This window comes from Ictalurus furcatus, chromosome 25, assembly GCF_023375685.1.
Source record: "Ictalurus furcatus strain D&B chromosome 25, Billie_1.0, whole genome shotgun sequence".
Classification (NCBI taxonomy): domain Eukaryota; kingdom Metazoa; phylum Chordata; class Actinopteri; order Siluriformes; family Ictaluridae; genus Ictalurus; species Ictalurus furcatus.
This window is the reverse complement of record NC_071279.1, coordinates 8,532,075-8,552,375: the sequence shown is the minus strand read 5'-3', so window position 1 is coordinate 8,552,375 and position 20,301 is coordinate 8,532,075. Positions and strand designations below refer to the sequence as shown.

The window sequence follows — 20,301 nt, the reverse complement described above, 5'->3', positions numbered from 1 at the left end:
TCCTGCGTTATTACTGATATCCGACCTAAATAGCAATGCCAAAGACACCCTCTTAATCTCTCTCATTCTCTCTCCTTCTCATCCTCTTTCACTCTTCTTTCATGTAATGATGCGTGAGGCAAGTTGTTATTTATCTTCATCAGTAATGCAGTCCTAAACTTTATAAACAGCAAGGGGGCGGGGTAAAATTCCAAATAAAGTTTCTCCACCTAACTAACTGAAGTTCTCTTGGAATTTTAAATGATATCCATTCAAATCCTGTTGAATAATTTAGTGGAAACATTGTCCTGGAGTTCAGATTCAGACATTCGACATTACATGCACTGGTCAATTTATTAGGAACACCTGCTTATTTATGCAATTATCCACTCAGCATCAAACCTTGGGACAGATGGGCTACAACAGCAGGAGTCCACATTGGGTTTGATTCCAGTCGGCCAAGAACAGGAGTCTACATTAGGCTACAGTGGGCACATGCCCACCAAAAGTGGACAATTGAAAAGTGGAAAAACATCTCTTGGTCTGATTTCTATTGAGACATGCAGATAGTAAGGTCAGATAGTATTTGGCATCAACTGTGTGAATCTACTGTATGGACCAGTTCAGGCTGGTGTTGTGGGGAATGTTTTCTTGGCACACATTGTGCTCATTAATACCAATCAAGCATTTGAATGCCACAGTCTATCTGACTATGCTGCTGATCATGTGTATCCCTTTATGGCCACAATCACTACTTCCAGCATGGTTATATGCCATTTCATAAAGCACAAATTTCAAACTGGTTTCATGACAACAAGCTCAGTGTACTTCAATGGCCTCTTCAGTTACCACATGTGAATCTAATAGATCACCATTGGGATGTGGTAGAATGGGAGACACACAGCATGTGCAGCTGACAAATCTGCAATGATTTTGTGATGCAGTCATGTCAACATGGTTCTTAAAGCAATGTTTCCAACACCTTGTGGAATCCATGGCATGAAGAATTGAGGCTGTTCTGACAGCAGAAAAAGAGGGGTAGTCATCAAAAAGTAAGCAAAATTTCTCATTTGACTTCATGTGATAATGAGTCTTTATTGGTCACATATACATATGCACAGAGAAATTCAATTCTTCGCATACCCCAGCATGTCAGGAAGTTGGGGTCAGAGCGCAGGGTCAGCCATGATACAGCGCCCCTGGAGCAGAGAGGGTTAAGGGCCTTGCTCAAGGGCCCAACAGTGACAGCTTGGCAGTGCTGGGGCTTGAACCCCCGACCTTCCGATCAGTAACCCAGAGCCTTAACTGCCAAGCTCAAACTGCCCCATGTGATGTTCCACTGAAATGGAAAAAACAATTCACAGATTTCAGGCAGGAAGGCATGTGTTTACAATTTCAGCCACAACACAGTGACATTTGGTGTGCATGTGAGTCGACGCAGAACTGTCATAAACAATAAAGACACACAAACGGATTTGCATTAGTAAACCTCTGACTAAGCTGCAAAACTGAGAAACTGGGGTATCTTGTTCCCTCAGGAATCAACATAAGGAGATGTGGGGGGAATTTTTTTTGTCAGTGTTTCAGGATTGACCTTTGAGGAATTTTTAATCTTAATAAAAATCCAGGTTACTCATAAAACAAAAGTAAAACAAGATTTATGAACAGGATTTGTGTGCTTTAGCAGAGGTTTAACTGCTTTAGTGAAGTGGGAGTCTGCCTGCTTATGTTCTGTTACACACAGTAGGGCTGAATACATTAGCACTGGCACAGTGGGAGCAAAGCCAAAGCGAGTTTTAACCTGTCAGTGAAATCCCACACAGCTGATAGAGAGCCATGCCAAATCTCATTACACAAACACTGAGCAGACGTCAGGCTTTAGGAAAAAACAAACAATACGCAACCTCACCAACAAATTACTTTAATCTACAAAGACCTTATATAAAAGAGTTATGAATAAATAATGAATAAATGCAAACAACCATAAACACAATGCTACATCATGAAGTGCTAAACGGTGCGATTTTTAAAAAATGAAAATGTGAAGTCTTGTGTTATATAAACAAATATCACGCATAAGTGAAAAAGATCACAGACAGTTTATTCTTGGCCAAAAAACAGAAAGAATTGTTTTCTTGCCTTTTATTTGCAAGCACTATTTTGGAAGAGAGATGGGTGCTGGATACATAAATAGGAAGAAGGATGCATAAACAGATCATTAAAGCCAAGCTCTTTCCTGGAATCTCCCACCCCCTCTCTCTCTCCAACTGGCTTGTTTGCTTGAATAACTGCATGGATGCAGTATATGTATTCATTTCCCTTATATGTATTTTTCTACTATTAACTATCAATTAGTCATTGTTCATCAGAACATTCCTAATGGGTGTTTTTTTGTTTGTTTGTTTTTTTATTATTATTTATATTTTACTTTTGGCAGGACAACAATAGTATTTTAGTAATATTTTAACATTATTTTAATATTATTTTGTACAGCAGTACATATCCTGTACCATTACTCTCCAACTGACTGACAAAGTACCTCTCTGACTGATCAACAAATAATAAACCTTGCTTTTCAAGTCTCTTTGAAATCTAGCTGAGTCCGGGATCAAAGTCTGCACTGGCCGCATCTGACACAGAAATCCAGCGCTCCAGGGAGTGTTGCATTCCCTCAGGAGAGGATCCTAATAAGCCAAGTGCAAAAGAGAAGAAAAACATCTAGAGGGGCTAGTTATGTGTATTTCCAACTCCACTCCTTTCATTTTCTTAGACTATTAATAATGCAGAGAGAAGACCACAGAAAAGTGAAGAGTCTGGCAGGACACATGGTGTGACCAACAGGAGTGTAGCTAGTGTGATGACCAGGATGGAGGGGGAGGGGGAAAACACTAATCTCTTATCACTCCTATACATTCGTTACCCTCTGACCTGGAAATCGATCAAAGTCTGTCATTTGTAAGGATGCTAATGAAGGATGCTTCTGGATTTATGATAAACTCAATTGCTTCCTACAAAGAGGTATTTTCTTTATTGTAGTGAGGGACATGACCATAAATGCTTCATCTCTCCCAAGCTTACATGTATACCCAAGCTTACTCGGGTATACATGTAAATTCCATCCATCCATCCATCCATCTTCTACCGCTTACTCCTTCTTCAGGGTTGCAGGGGAACCTGGAGCCAATCCCAGGGAGCATCGGGCACAAGGCGGGGTACACCCTGGACAGGGTGCCAGTCCATCGCAGGGCACAATCACATACACACTCACACACCCATTCATATACTACGGACACTTTAGACACACCAATCAGCCTACCACGCATGTCTTTGGACTGGGGGAGGAAACCGGAGTACCCGGAAGAAACCCCCGCAGCACGGGGAGAATATGCAAACTCCACACACACATGGCCGATCAATCGAACCCCGGACCCTGGAGGTGTGAGGCGAACGTGCTAACCACTAAGCCACCATGCGCCCCACATGTAAATTCGTAGCCTAAAAATGCAAATATGAGAAACCAGTTCAATACTGTATAGACTAAAACATCAACACTTAATATGTGATGTGCACATGCAATGCTGTTTTAATTGATGTTTCTTGCATGGGTAATAACATGGTGCTGTGCATGCGCAGACTCTTTATGCTCTGTGCAGCACATCATCAATAAGTCAATCACTTTAGAGTGATGTCACATTAAACAAACTAATTGGTCCTCGAGTCCTCCTGACCTTGTTTGCTTTCCTTGCATCCTCAGACAGAGGAGCTAAGAAACGAGGAAGTGAAGCAAGGAAACAGGAAACAAAGAGGCGTGATTAAAGAAATTAGAAGCACCCTGTGTCTCTGGTACCGCTGATAAGAAAACATCAGCATAGCAGCAGTCAGAGACCTGCTCTCCACTTAATACTCCTCAACACCTACAGTATCTCTACACACACAAGCACCTTTCTTGCATCAGGCTCCTATATTCCTTCAGCTCCTGCAGTGGAAAACAACACCAGAGCACCACACCTTCAGCAGCACATAAAAACATTGTATGATTGTGATCACAGAAAAGTACAGATGCACTGAAATAAACATTTTTGGCTCAAACAGTGTGATGAAACGCCATAGTGATAGATTTATTATCGTTATTTATTTTTTTTTATGCTTTTGAACAACATAAATTAAAATACATTACTTTATTACACAGTGTGTAATGGTAAAACCTACAAAGTAATATAAACATTTTATTATTAACAAATCAAGACAACTGGACAAAACTGAGCTGACTATAAAATAAATAAATTTTATAATAATAAATAATTAAGATAAATAAAATAAATAACAAATAATTTTTTAAAAACTAATAATATAAAAAGAAGCAAATAAGAACATTATGGCTACGAGTTCTAAGATGATTTAAATGATTAATAAAAATCTTTTTGCTTTTTAGGTGAGTGTTTGGCGTATAGTTTTACCTTTTAACCTGATTAAATTTGCAATGATTAAAAAGCAAGTATAATAGCTAAAGTATAATAAAGTGTAATAGCTATAATAAAGTATAATAGCTTTATTAATAATATCAGTCTTTGATAATTACTCAGCAAGGTTTATCTCTTGTCTCTGTACTACAGTACCCCAAACCAATCAAACATAAAACATACAAATTCCAAAAAGCAATGCAAACCTTGTAATAATTAATGAGAATGGGTGTAATGTAACAATGTGATCATTCATATTTTTAAAATGCTTCATAAAAAGTTTAAAAAGGGCACAGTCAATTTTGACCAGAAACATCATAGACGGAAGCTTGACTCGAACACAACACAATGATTAATCACGGAAGAACCAGGACGAGCTTCGAATAAATTATCTAGCATATAAATTCCTTTTTTTAAACTTGCAAGTGCTGCAAATCAGTACACTGAACAACTTCCTTTCAAAACCACTGTAACAGGTTGGAGCTGTCTATTTCTTGTATTGTTAGTTTCTAAAATGTAACATGGTGTTTACAACAGGGTCCCTTATAAGAAACGATACATTACTACCTGTAAATAGACACGTTCTCTATGAGATCGCTGGACTCTGTGTCTGTAATGATGATCCCTTTTGGGGAAACGGTGAGGGTGACCTTCCGAAATTTCTTTGCACTGGATCGAGCCTGTAAAAGTCAGAGAAACAAATCTAATGCCTGAATATATAAGTACATTATATGTTGCGTTATCTTTTGATTGTCAAATTCAGTTAAGCAAAAACACCTCACTTGTATGTACAAATCTGCCGGTAAGAAGCTTAAGTGAGCTAATTAAAAACCCACTGGAACAGTTTATTGAGATACACAAGCGCTAACAGTACCATAGAGCATAGGGGAAGGAGTGTGTGTTTCAATGCACAGAGATAGAGAGAATTTTCTCAAGGACAAAAGAAAATGAGGAAATCAGGCAAACTATATCTGGAGGGCCTTTACTATGCCCATGAGACAACAGTCAATGTGCGGGAATGGAAAAACTAGCTAGCAGCTAGACTCGAGCCAGTGTGTAATCTCTGGGAGTCAGATCTTAGCAGCATGAGTCTGTTTGACATAAAAAATGTCTTTCTGTGACATGGATTCAGCTGTACCACACTGAGAAAACAAATCTGCTTCTGGCATGCATTCTGCTTAGTCCTGAATCCCGCTCTAAATAAGTAATGTAATCCCATTCAGAAGGTGTGTCTCCATGGGAAGAGGGACACAACTGAGGAACACACATTCTTGTCTGGTTTTCCTTCTAAAATGGATCAATGCTATCCTAACCTCATATTCAGGTAAGCTTTAAAATGGTAACTTGTACCATTAAGCTTTAGTTCTGCTTTTAACTACAGCAGGACTCAGGGACTCAAATTTGTAGGCAGGGACATCTTTAAGTGTAACATAAAATCCACAGACCCTCTCAGTCAGAGTTGGGTGTAACTGTAATCTAATGACTTTTTCTGATAACGCAGTAATGTAACGCATTGCATTTTAAATGTGTGTAATTTGATTACAGTTACTGATATCAATAAAATTACATTGCTTGCATTACAAATTTATTGTTAAGAAAATAATATTAAGTCAAATGCGTTTTTAAAATAACATTTTGTCCCAAAAAATTTTTCTTTAGCCCCGAATAATTCTCCACTTGCAGCCGTTTGTCACTACGTAACTGAACGTCAGTAAAAGAAGACGGCAGTGTTGTAATTTTATATCTTCATGCAAAATCAAGTGATATTCAAAGGAGCTTGCAATTTTTCAAAATTACCGCAGATTATCTGCAGATTTGGGCCAAAACACGTCATGCGACATCATCACAACATGCATTTAGCCAAACCCCTCTTCGATTAACGTGTCGAACATGACTACAGCTCCAAAATCTTATTTACCAACAAACGTCACTGCGAAAGACCGTGCAAAACCATTTCGTGCAACTGCAATTTCGCCAATTCAGAGTTTTCCGCAAAAAAAATGCACAAAAAACTCCAAATTGCATCACAAATTTTGAAAAACAAACTGCAGCAAAATCAAGCATTTTTGGCTGCAACAATCACAAAAGAACTCTGCAAAATCCTGTACTGTTCAACAGAGGTGTGAGTGAGATTGTGTTTCTGGAGTTCACAGAAATACTAGCAAATAGTCTTTGACATTGATGAAATCTGAACAATACGATTCTGAGATACTGCTGCAAACTAATGCTGCAAAGTAATTAACAACAAATTTGTCACCACTATTAAGAGAAAATTAATTACACTTCAATGTTTAAGACACATAACTGAACATTACTGATGGCTATACAGTATATTAGCTTTATAGTGTAATAAGAAATTGGTATTATTAGAAGTTCTCATTTACTTCACGTAATATTTAACATGTGGTTCTAATGAAAGTACCTTGCTATTTAGAAAGGAAAAATAAATGTCATTTTTAGAAATGGCTTGATATCTAAAACTGTTTAATATATGTTTAAAGTCTTAATAATTGTTGCACCTAGTTACTACTGTTTTGTACTCCGTCATTGGTTAAATAATTTTTTTAGCATCTCCTCTTAAGATCAACAATTCGAACAAAGCTGATAACTTACATTTCCATTCAGGTTTTCTTAAGTACAAATTTAAACGACATCTGGATATATAAGCTTCACTCATTGATGGAAACTAACCATTGAGACAATCCTGTGGATGGCTGCAGCAGCCATTTCCTCTCCTTTAGGCTGACCCACCAACGTCATGCCCAGGTACTTCACATTGAACACCATTCCCTCCAGCAGGGTCTCCTTAGTGTCCGTCCAGTTCTCTGGAAGCTCTACAAAAACAATGAGTGAAAATTACAAACTAATTTGTGTAATGCACAAAGTACCAAGAGTTCTTGGCTCTAAAGACTGAAGTCCCTAATCAGTTAAACAAATGTTTAATTATATGTTCCATTTAGGTGTAGTTTTACTGTGAGTGTAATGGGGAGAAATGGGGGTTTTGTGTCACTTGGCAAGCTTTAAATAGAGAATCCATGCTAGTGGACTGATTTCTAAGTGTAGGAAACAGCCATGTGGTGATAAAGGAATGTATATATTGTGCATGTGCACAGTAGCATGCAGATAGCAGTAAAGTGTCTGCCTGTAATAATGCTTGAGTATATTTTTGTGTTGCTCTGATAGAGACGTGTTGTGTCTATCTGTCTCTGCCAGCCTGCACCAGCTGTTTGCAGTATGAAATGATACTTCCCATCACTGCTCTGTTGGAAGTTAATTATCCACTGCCATATCATTCCAAAAGTGCTGTGGTCCTGAGAAAAGTGAGACGACTGGCTGGCCAAAACAATTATAAACCAAAGTTATACCAGACATGTAAGCCATTTCTATTTTCAGCCACCATTGCCTGTACGTTGTCTGCACTACAACCCAAAATGCTCACTCATGGAAAATCTGGGCCAAGAAAACACTGCTACAGAAAAAGCATGGAGAACCCTTAAATTACTCTTCCTCGCAGCTAGAGGGGCACTATCTCACTTAGACCAGTCTCCAGAAATGAACTCCTGACAAATCCACAACAGGTCCATGTTGATGCTCCAGGCCATTAATTACTCCCAGAAGCAACTAACACTTCAAAACCCTTTCCTAATCTTGGTCTGTGGCAATGTGTTTGTAAGAACTGAGTGAGGGTAAATGACAGTAACAGATCAGAAAGACAGTAATGGGATTTGAACTGGCCTAGACAGAAGGTTGCTGTAGACTGCATTAGGAGAAAAGTGAGGTTTAAGAGAATCTGGGTTGGTTGGTGTGTGTGTGTGTGTGAGAGAGAGAGAGAGAGAGAGAGAGAGAGAGAGAGAGCTCTAATTTGCTGAAACATGAAGCACGATTACAAAGGAGGAGACATACTGTAAGAATACTTGTGTCTGTATTAGACAAATGTGGTGGTGCAAGCTGATTTGCTATAGTGGAACTGTAAGCAGTATAGCATAAAGAGCAGCAGGGAGCTGTAAGGAGGCAACACTTCCCCCTGCACAACAGTGCCGCATGTATTATTTGATTATTGGCCATTTACTAATCATTATTAATCAAGCCTTAAAGGTAACCTGATGTCACCCTTCAGTCATAATGCTCGCTTATCAAGTCCTTAAGAGGGCAGGAATTTTATGAAATTGGACTTTTATTTACACATTTTAACTGAATACCTCTGGCCTACATTGCTCACGATTTGTTAACTAACTGAATTGAGGTTAGGTGAAAGAACATGCCAAGGTCTAGGTTTCAACTAATATTATTTGAGTAATTAAAACTTGAATCATGAGAGTTGTACTTAAAATTTCACACACAAAAGAAGTAACAACAAAAATGAGTTCTTCAAACAACGTTCAGTAAATGAGTTCTCATAACTTAATTCAGATAAATGAATAAGACGTTTAAAAACATCTGAGTAGTGATTACTCATTTTTATTTAGTCACTGCCACAGTTCACAATGCTCGATGGTCTCATTTGCACTCGAAAGCAACAGTGATTCTCATCACAGATCTAATGATGGATCTTTTATGCTGACAGATTTGCTTAAGGAATACACTTAGATTTGCAAATAGCCATGAAACTGTTGCCCTTAGCAACCAACATCTCAGATGTGAAATGGCCAGGGGCTGAATTTTCATTGCCAATATTCACAATTTTAGTAGCAGAACCACAATATAATTCAGATTTCAATGTATAGGAAACACATAGGGAAAATATATGTTTAAAAAAAGAAACAAATAATATGCTAAAAGTTTTCGAATCCACAATCTAAAAACCTAATAAGTGTCTATCCCCTGATATTTAAAATCTCTAAATAATGTATCTAGGACATCACTGAAAATAGGACATAAAGAGGCTTTAGTAAGGTGGAAATGGGGGGCAGCAAGTTGATTGGCAAAACTGATTTAATTTTAGTAACTCAAGCCTCTATCATGTGCAAGTGAAATGATATCAATAACTCAGAGTGATTAGCCCTTCAGTAAGGGTTGAATGCTGGTGACATTATGAGACTATGGCAAAGGGAAAGAAACAGACTGAGCCTGATATACTGAACATTTTTTTGGTTAATATGCTCCATCTCTCTGTCAGATCAGTTAACTTGGGACAGCAGAATGCACAGACCAAAGCAGGGTCTTCTTTGAATGGTCTTCTTCTTCTACACCCTTCTTTGGTCTGTGCATTCTGCTGTCCCAAGTAAACTGACCATGCTTTGCTGCTTAGCAACAAATGCAATTATGTGCTAGAGTTGACAATTCCTGTAAGAACTGATTAGATTATATTAGGCGTCCAAATGGGAAACAAGCACTTAAATGTAGATGTGTATAAATATGATACAAACATTACACCAATTTAACTCCCTTACCACGAGGAAGGGTAGTTTCCAATTTTGTATTATGCAACTAGGGTAGAGTTAACTCATAGGTTAAGGCATTGGACTACTGATTGGACGATCATACTGTATGTTCAAATCCCAGCATCAAGCTGCCATTTGATCAATCTTAATCCCTCAAATTCTCAGTTGTACCTAGTCTCAATTGTAAGTCACTTTGAAGCATTAGACAAATGAGTACATGTAAATGTAAAAATGGAATCGTATTCTGAAATGGTGTAAATGGAGACCAAATGTTTTCAAACAGCCAACCTCTATCTCATCAATTCTCTTATTTTGTGCCTGGTACTAGAAAATGCTAAAGTACAATATGTCAGTTCAGACTACTGATCACCAGCCATGTTCCTGAAGATCTAACTTCCCTCCAAATTCAGAAGCAAGTGTATTGCATTAATGCTGGACCCAAATTCTGTAGGAATTTCCAGGACCAGGCCTTTGTTCCTTCACCAGTTTCGGAAGGAGAACAGATGGGATTTCCTCACCTCTCACCCAAATGTTCTTAGCTTTGTTCAATCAGAGATTCAGTGATCCGATTTCCCAGACCTCATATCAATACAACTATCCACAGAGTCATGCCAGAGCCAGAACGCAATTTCATTGCATGCAGATAATATACTTTAGGGGTAGACGGCTATTATATTTGAATTCATTTCAAATTCCAATTAATTTCTTACACTTTCAATTAACTCATACCTGCAGGAGGCCTGTGATTATGCTAGATGATTGCACAAGTGCAATTATTGAACAGAAATAAAAGATTTATCCTATCACTGGGAAAATAAGACTCTAGCCGATGAAAGGAGTTTTTTCAAAATCCTTAATTAGTCTTTCTGTTTGATTTAGTAACCCAGTGAATATAATGCACATCAAGCATCAACAAGCATAAATGGTTTGTTAGTACATTTTGAGTGTCATCAACCATCCCTAATGTTTAGGAAACTCAAGTACCCAGATTTTAAGAGTCAGAACAATAAATAGTCATTTAGCTCTTTGATATCATATTACAACTGGCTACTTGTATGTGAAAAAGTGACAGGCACAAATTACCCACCCCACGGGTGAATTTAGGATTGTTGTATTGCCAGTGAACTTATTTTCCAGTGCCATAGTACTATATGGTAAGATAGACTGCAATAAAACTCTGCAGTAATACCATACAAACTGCACCTGGCTCATAGTGACGCTTAATCTGACCTCGCAGACAGAAAGTCTGCTATATGGCCAAAAGTATGTGGACACATGACCATCACAACCATGCTATACGTGTCTCTTCCCCAAACTGTTGCCACAAACTTGAAAGTACACAAATGTACAGAATGTCGTTGTATGCTGTAGCATTACAATTTCCCTTCACTGGAACTAAGAAGCCCAAACCTGTTCCAACATACCATTGTCCAGGTGTACAAAGTGAGGTCCATGAAGACATGGTTTGCCAAGGTTGGAGTGGAAGAACTCCCGTGGCCTGCACAGAGCCCTGACAAGAGCCCTCAGCTGTTGTGGCTGAATGAGCAAATCCCTACATGCTCCAACATCTAGTGGAAAGCCTTCACAGAAGAGTAGACATTATTATACCAGGACAGGGGGCCTAAATCTGGAATGGGATGTTCAACAAGAACATATTAGTATTATGGTCAGGTGGCCACAAACCTTTGGGCATACAGTGTAGTTTGAACTGTTATTTATCCATGACCATTGCAGCACAACACAGTAGCACCACAGGCCTAAATAAAGTACAGCAATGTTCTTAAATCACAAATCAAAGCACTACATGTCTACACTTAACTAAAGTTGCCTCCTTAGCAGCCAGTATCACTGATGTGGCTATGGTCAACAGTGTAAATCACCACTTAGCTACACAAGGATATACTGTATTCAGAATCACTTATCGTTTGTAAAGATTATTATTTGTAAAAGCAATTTAAAGGAAAGACAGGTGCAATGAAACATTGCCTGGGCCTTACCATACTGATGTCTCAGAGGTTTCGTGGTTTAAATACCCACTAGAGATCTCTGTTAACATTTTTCAGTGTAAAGTGTTGACTGTCACGTCCTTAACAATGGTTTTTAATCATAAATGCGAAAACGAATATTAAAATAAAATAAATATTTCATGTTCTGTGGAAAGCCAACTCTTCTCCATTCGGTTTGTATTATTACTTCTGGTTTGTGCATTTTAATTAACAGAATTCGTACAAAGTATGCTGTCTCCCAAAAAGGCGTGTCCTTTTTTGGTCACTTCCGTAATGCAGGTATATGTCCCTCATCTAAAACAGAAAATGTGTAGACTGATATTTTTCTGAAGTCTGGATTCTATCCTCAGGGGTTTAGGAAAATATACTGATAAATACATTCTCTGAGAATTTATATTTTATATTTATATTTTGACTGCAAATGTCAACTCCATAATGCTGGAATTGCTCACTATAGATCCCCACTTAGCAACAGAAGAAGGCTATATTCAAACATTTAACCCCTTTTAAAAATGACTATTTTTAAAAGCAAATGAAAGACAGATTCAATAAAACATTTCCTGGGCCTTTCGTAATGCAGATAATTAAGAGGTAAAAAGTGATAGACCTTCTTTTGAACTACAATGTAAGTATTTTAGAGGCCAGATTTTTATTTTATTTTATTTAAATTCCACCTTTCGGTTTAATGTTTGTCTTCTGCATGCAGTATTTGATGGTATAAGTAAAGTTTGAGCTTCACTTTGAGCTTCCTGAGTATGATAAAGGCTTCTCCTTATAAAAGCAAGTCAGAGAATAAAAGAAACCGAGACAAAAAAGGAAGGGGTGGAGAATGTAGACCTTCAACCGTCCAAAGGACAGCCACTGCTTGAACTAATGGAGGGTAGGAATCAAAAGACTGCTTTCACAGTAGGGTGCATCTTCAAAGAGAGAGGAGGCTGAGCCCATCATACCTGAGCAAAGAAGACAAGTTGAGAAAATGAAAAGGAGAAAAACGGGCAGGGTTGTGCTATATGTCTCTGACAGCTGTCCTGAACAGTAAAGAAAGGAAAGGCTTAAAGGGTCCTCCTTTTAAACAAAGCAGCTGCAGCACTGAAGCACAATGAAATCTGAATGATTTATTTTGGAGTGCATAATTCACTCGACTCCTTCACGCAACTCCACAATGCTGTAAGATCTGACTGAGGGAGATTTGCATAAAATATTTAACAAGCACCATCAGTTGACTGAGTAGAATATTGGCACACGTTAGATAATGGATTCTCTCTCAGCAACCTCCCTCAGAAGTACTGAAGAAAACATGATAAAAGAAGAGAAATCAATCCAGTAGAGCCGGTCACTGTCCATTGTGCTGAAACATCAGCACACACTTCAGTTCAGCCATCAGAGGTTCCTAATGGAAATCTACAGGAATCTGATGCAAAGTCAATTTCCATTAAGGTCCATTACCTGAAACCATCATTTTTAAGATTTTCATATAGGACTAATCTCACCTACGTGAACATACATTCTTTTTCTCTTTAAGTATCTTATTGTTTTGACAAAATATGAGTTTGTATGAGTTTTGTGGCTTCAAGTATGGTTCACATTATAACAAGTCATTAAAGTTTCAAGTCTTATTCAAACTTTGTACTCAGCTCTCTCTTTTTTCTGAATATTTTAAGCTACATGCTATTGGAAATTGCTGGATTCTAAGAAAACAACAGGAATCTGAACGTCAATTCACATTTAGGTCCATCAAAGATTTGCAGTAGGATCTGCTTCTCTTCGATCTTGTCTCCTTCTCTTTTTTCTTTCTTTCCATATTTCTTCTTCTATCTTTTGCTTATCTTTGGTTTTTTTTTCTTCTCTCTTTTTATCTCTCATTTTCCTCACACTCTGTTTCCATCTTGTATCCATTTATGTTTCTCTTCTACTGGTTTCTCTTTTCCATTCCCTTATTTTATTTTTCTTCTTTTCTCACATTTTTTGTCTCTCCCATAAATTCTCCATTACTGTTCCTTAATTTCTCTTTTTTCCCCCTCCATTCAACCCCCACTGCTTAGTTATTTTCCACTTCCTTCTGTTTTCTTCATTTGTCCTTCAACTACTCTTACTTTCTTTCTTTCATTCATTCTTTCTTTCAATCATTGTGTATCAACTTGAGGAAATACAAATCTAGTTAAATATGAACTTTTGACTTTAAAGTGAGTGGCACCTCTCCCTATTAAGTTGTCTTTGGCTTGTTTCTAATCTCACAGCCTGAGTCTAATGGGTCTAATCTTCATGAAGCTTTGCCTTGGTTTAATGTCTGTGTGTTTGGCAGATATGGGTATCCCACTGTGATTATCTCCGGAATCCTATTTTCTTCTTTTATACGCTGCCTGCAGGGGATAAATTGCAGGGGGTCCCCGATGGCTCCAGCCACTAGAACAAAACCATAATAGCCCAGATGGAGAAAGAGAAAAAACAGATGAGAAAGAAATAAGGAGGGAAAAAGAAAAAATAGAATACTACTACTAATATTTATGTTTCAGAGGAACACCTTGATGTGAGAGAAAAAAAAATATTGTGACAAAAGGCAAAGAATAAAAAGAAAGTCTATCAAACAGATGGCAGAATTGTTACTTTCCTTCTTATGTTCATATTTTTTGTAAGAGTACAGGGTTGAAATCCACAGAGTGCCTACATCTGTACTTTGTTTGAAGTTTTAAAAAGCCTAATTGAATGCATCTTTTTCACAACCACTGTGTTGTCATATCCTGTAATGAAGAGTAGCATTCCTGTTGTCACTTTGAACATTGATTGGGAACTGAAATGAATGAGTGACAGCAAAACTAACCCATCTATTAGAGGTCTATTTTGGATCAAAAGGTCATCAGTAAAAAGCAAGTTAGAACTTTTGCATCTATATTGGTGGAAAAGAAGTGAAAGCTCAATTATGAATGTTTGCTTTAATTATTTGTGCATTAAGAGACACTGCACTGATCCACCATTGTGCATTATCTCACCAGACATATTGAAACGCTACTACTTATGCTTCTGTATCTGTCAACAAGGAAGTGCGGAAAAAGGTCCATACAGGTGCAGTACTGTTCTTATAGAGAAAGATTCACATTCCATCAGAGTATTAAACCAACAACACAAGTGCTTTTAATAATATCACATAAAAAATAGTCATATAACTGAGTTGGAGTAGATGTGTTAGAGCAGGAAAACACTAAAATGTGCAAATCCAGGGCTGGTCACAGTTTTACAGGACTGTAAATGCATGACGACTCTGTAAATCTGCCATCTAGTACAGACTCTCCTGTCTTCCCAGAGCCTCAAATGATTCAGCCACATTCAGCTTTCAAGGACAATATTAGGGGTGCCAAGGGACAACTTCAGCTTATAAATACAAATGTACAAGAGCAGACATGCTGGCGTGAGCAAGACTTGGGGACCTGGAACCAAGAAAAGAAAACACAGAGTGATTTCATATGTCCCGAATGCAATTCTGTATCATTCTGCCTAGAACTAACAAAGTACTAGTGAGTCACATGTTCATGATTAATACGATTACCATCAAAACTCAAAACTGCCTCTGACCACACAACAGTGTGTCAACCTCTGCCTCATAAAAGCCAAAAAATCTCCTTCACCCTATTCACAGTCACCCACTATATCACCTCTTAGTAATATGATGTAGCAGGCTAGCAATAAGAAAACATAAATAAATCAACTGTAACTCCTCCTCTAACACTAATTTAATACTTACACTAGTTATACTTTCAATATTATTTTGGGTTAAATGATACATAAATATTTAGTGTGTGATTTCACACAGCAGAACATTTTTTATTTTGGTTAAGGATTTAATAGCTACATACTGTTGCGGTCATAAGTTTACATTAATAACATAATTTGTTATTATTTTGTTTAAAGATCTTGTTTTTTTTCATTTAGTACTGCCCTTCAGAAACGGCATAATATATTTGCATGTTTCCCAGAAGACAAAAATAATATATATTTACACCAATCATCCTGTTCATCCCCTATACTATATGTACTATAGCTATGTGAAATAGTTTATTCAAGGCAGTACTTAATAAAAAACTAAATGCAATGTTTATGATCTTACATTTTGCAGATTCTGCAAGGTGTATGTAAGCTTATGACCTCAACTGTAAATGAAGTTATATTAAACAAACTCTGTTTTTTCTACCGTGCATGTCAGTTAAATTAACCTCTGAAGGTCACTCACAATTCCATGATACAATCAGAAGGGACAGAAGCTCTTCTCCAGGAGCTCATGCCCCTTCATTACTGCATACTGTATGCCAGCTCCATGACCTCGACAGATGAGCGCCATCAGGAGCACCAGGAGGATACGTTCAGCTTTCATATTCTCTCTTGGCACTGGACTTCACAGCTTTGAAGTTTGCGAAGGCAATAAGCACTAGCTGCAATTATTAAGTTGGGGTGGAAAAACTGGTGCCATGTTCAGTTCTGACTCATGGCTGGAGTTTGTATATTCATGATTTCTATGCAGATATTTAAACTGTTGAATTGAGGTTTTCAGGTTATTCCCTCAGCATCCGCTCAGCTTCTGTAAGCCGACTGCAGATGACAACCAGCTCTTGACTTGGAGGGACTAGGTTTCATCATCTGCTGTCAAAACTGACATTCCTGAGTTTGATCATTCAGCTGTCAAAAGTGACAGTTTGGAGATGGTGCACATATGCTAGCACACTGCCTTTTATTTCCCTGTTATATATCAGACAAGCTAAAGCTGCTCTATGTATAGAGGTGGTTTCCTTGCTTGGGCACAACAGAGAGGATGAACAGCAGTATTGTTTTTATATTGTTTTATTTTTTGCTTCACACATTCAGAATGGTGTAATGTTATGACCCAATTAAATTTTTAAAGACTGCCAGAGGTCTGTGTAGTGCAACAAACATGCCCTTAAGAGTTTATCCGCTAAATACCTGTAAGCTAACGAGCAGTTAAGAGACTCCCTGTATAGCAATGTAACCTGTACCGACAGCAATTAAACAGACTGTGTGACAGTTGTTTGTTACCCTAGCAAATCATTCCAAATTAAATCCTGTGAAAGTGGAATTCATTTTAGGTCCAAGTTTTCCAATGTGTCTCTTAGAAAATAATCCCCGTGTCACCCAGGACATATGCATTTCCTATGAGAGAATGACTCGTAGCGGACACATTAATGTGACTGTTTTGGACAGCAGGCAACATGTCACCAGCTCACTGTATCACAAAAACACATAATATCACTCTGTATCACACACAGTCCCTTTCCTAAGCTAGCTCTTTACATTGTGTGGAACTACAAAATGCATTTATCTGCATAAGAGTTAAGTGATGCTCAATAATTAATCATTTGCACTACATACAATAATCAGTTGTGTGAAATTTGTATTAAGGATTTCCTGTGGATTTGTATTAAGCTGGTAACTAACTGCCATTTGTGTGTATAAGTGGACTTTGGTGTGCATGTGTGTGTGTGTGTTTTAGTGAGCGGTTGTGAGCTTATACCTGTCCATGCAACCAGTATATAAACGGTTCACCTGTCTTGGTGGGTACAGATGTGTGGAGGTATACTGTGTGTGTATGCTCATCTCTCCAGCTGCAATACTGCACTAAAGCTCGACTTATTTGGCATAGATCTGGTCTTCTGAATATTGATTTATTTATATAAATGATTTCCACAATACACAGGGTACCATTCTGCTTCTCCTCTCCAAGCCAAGAACACATTCACACACAAAGACCTGATGATCTCAGATCAGTCATTAGGTAATGGATGAACCAAGGTCAAAGATGTACAATTCTAAGTGACTTTAATGAATCTAATGAGTTTAAGAATATCTCATTATTAAATTCCCAAGAAATAACAGGCATTGAAGGAAAGTTTTTAATGATGGGAACCACTATCAAATCAGCTTTGCATAATAAAATGAGAAGACAAAATAATAAGTGAAATGTTAAATTTGCATTTAAAAAACCCCGTTAATTTTGCATTACTTGCAGTACTAAACATTTACAAAGGCTGTCATAAAGGGCTATCACGTTCAGTTTTGAATATACAAGAATATACAAGATACAGTGATCACATGAGGCATCACAGACTCGGATGTCCAGTTAATACATATAGTTTCTTAAACATCTGAAGACTTACTTTCGTGCTTGGCGGTTCCCCATGTGTGCCGCGGAACTCCAGGACTTTTTATTATGGCTCTCCCGGCTGATTTTAACGCGTCCATGCTCAGGTGTGTAGTTTATTATTACTCCGTGATAAATGCGTCAGAGGAAACTGCGCTAAACGGAGCTGCGCCTCTCTGAACAGTGGAGTGGGACCAAGCCATGCGTCCCTGCGCGTGCGCTGCCTGGATACGGATGGAAAGGTGCGCGTGCACACAACAACGCCTATTTCCAGGATGACGCGATAAGGCGGCGACGTGATGCGGGAGGATTCTAGTCTGTAGTCGTGTATATCCTGAAAAATCCCCCAAATAACTGTACGATAAAGATATTGGCCGAATAATTTTTCACTGTTTGACAAAATAGCTAACAGTTCATATTAATCAAAGGTGGAATTAAAAAAATCAAATAAAAATAGGCTAAGCCTGCTGAAAATTCAGCTCCAGTTTGGTCTGACCAGCTTCCAGCTGACAAAACACAGGCCCAGTTACTGGTCAAGGGGAGCGTGTCCATGCTCCCAGGGTCCTATGTTCCCCAGATTTATATAGCACATAATGAACACGTGGTGATTTAAAGCTGGAGTTAGACTTCAGAATAAGTGAGAGCTGGGACATGTTCATACTTAACATTTTGTTCATTTTATGACCGTTTGCCACGTTTTACAGGCTACAGTATGGCATGTTCTTCAGTTTAGTGTATACATTTCACTCTTGTTCATGTATGGAGTTGAACTGTATGAATAAAGACTAACAGCTATTTTTAGAGCAGCACAAATGAGGGTTCAGCATGTGCAAACTAGTTCATTTTCCAAGATCATAATTTGCATATATTCTAAGTGTGGATGAAGGATGGATTATAAACTAATGTATGAGGTTATTCATTTAAATGGGCCTTTGGTGTTTAACGTTAAAAGGTAATAGGGCCCTGGGAAAATGGGTCCTTTTGAAAAGTTGACTTAATGTGTGTTAACAGAATACTGAACTGGGGAACATGGATCCTAGGAACATAGGAATGACCTTGGCCTTATTGTTGTGTTATCTTCTTTAAAGGAGCCCTATTATGCCCCTTTTTTACAAGATGTAATATAAGTCTCAGGTGTTCCCAGAATGTGTCTGTGACGTTTCAGCTCAAAATACCCCACAGATCATTTATTATACCATGCTGTAAACCTCTTTTTGGATGGAGGCAAAAACATGCTGTTTTCATGTGTCTCTTTCCAGAAGAGGGCTGTGCCTTTACAGCTCATGCTTTGGATACTACGGCAACAACAAATCAGGAGAACCAGTATGACTGACACCAATAATACCGGCCTGGTCTGATGATAAGGCCCTGTATAACACTGCTAGAACCAACCTGAATAGAGGCATTAAACACACCCAGGAGGCCTACAAGAGGAATATTGCAGTTCATCTTACAGACAATAACCCAAGGCCCGTCACAAACCCACTGCCTCCATCAATCCCCAGCACCTGCCATCTCACCCTACAAGAACATGAGGTGAGACGGGTGCTTAGATAGATATATACAAGGAAGGCCGCTGGCCCTGACGGTGTATCTGGTAAGGTACACAAAGCCTGTGCCAACCAGCCCACCGGGGTCTTCACGAATATTTTCAATCTCTCTGACATTAGCCACCATCCCAGTCTGCTTAAAATCAGCTACCATTATCCCTGTTCCAAAAAAGCCAGTTATCGACAGCCTGAATGACTACAGACCTGTTGCACTTACATAAATAATCATGAAGTGCTCTGAGAGAATGGTCTCACAGCACATCAAATCCAGCCTTCCTTCCACCTTCAACCCACATCAGTTTGCGTACAAAGCAAACAAGTCTACGGAAGACGCTATCACCATAATCCTTCACACTGCACTGAGCCACCTTGAACTCCAGGGAACCTATGTAAAGATGCTCTCCATATATTACAGCTCGGTGTTCAACACAATCATCCCAGATATGCTAGTAAGCAAACTAGCTAAACTGGGCTTTTCTCCTCCCATCTGTACCTGGATAAAGGATTTCCTGACACACCGTCCACAATCTGTTAAGCTTGGCCCCTACCTCTCTTCAACAATCATGCTCACCACAAGGCTGTGCGCCGAGTCCTCTACTCTACTCCTTGTACACATATGACTGTACTTCTTCTCATCCCTCCAACACCATCATTAAGTTTGCGGATGACACTGCAGTTATTGTACTTATCTCAGGAGGGGATGAATCAGCCACAGATCCAGAAACTGGAAGTGTGGTGTTCATGTAACAACCTGACACTGAATACCAATAAAACAAAAGAGCT

The 20,301-nt window shown here is 38.5% G+C and overlaps 1 protein-coding gene across 1 annotated transcript in view; it reads right to left on the bottom strand.

The window, feature by feature from the left end:
- The window catches only part of si:dkey-71h2.2 (low density lipoprotein receptor adapter protein 1-B), a 33,448-nt gene extending 15,018 nt beyond the window's left edge, over positions 1-18,430 (bottom strand). Inside the window, exons 1-3 of the mRNA XM_053614389.1 lie at positions 17,985-18,430; positions 7,131-7,273; positions 5,007-5,119 (exon numbers count right to left, since the gene is read on the bottom strand). Of these exons, the coding sequence (XP_053470364.1) occupies positions 5,007-5,119; positions 7,131-7,273; positions 17,985-18,069 (341 nt within the window). The 5' untranslated portion in view covers positions 18,070-18,430. The remainder of the gene's footprint in view (positions 1-5,006; positions 5,120-7,130; positions 7,274-17,984) is intronic.
- Between the last annotated feature and the right edge of the window lie 1,871 nt (positions 18,431-20,301).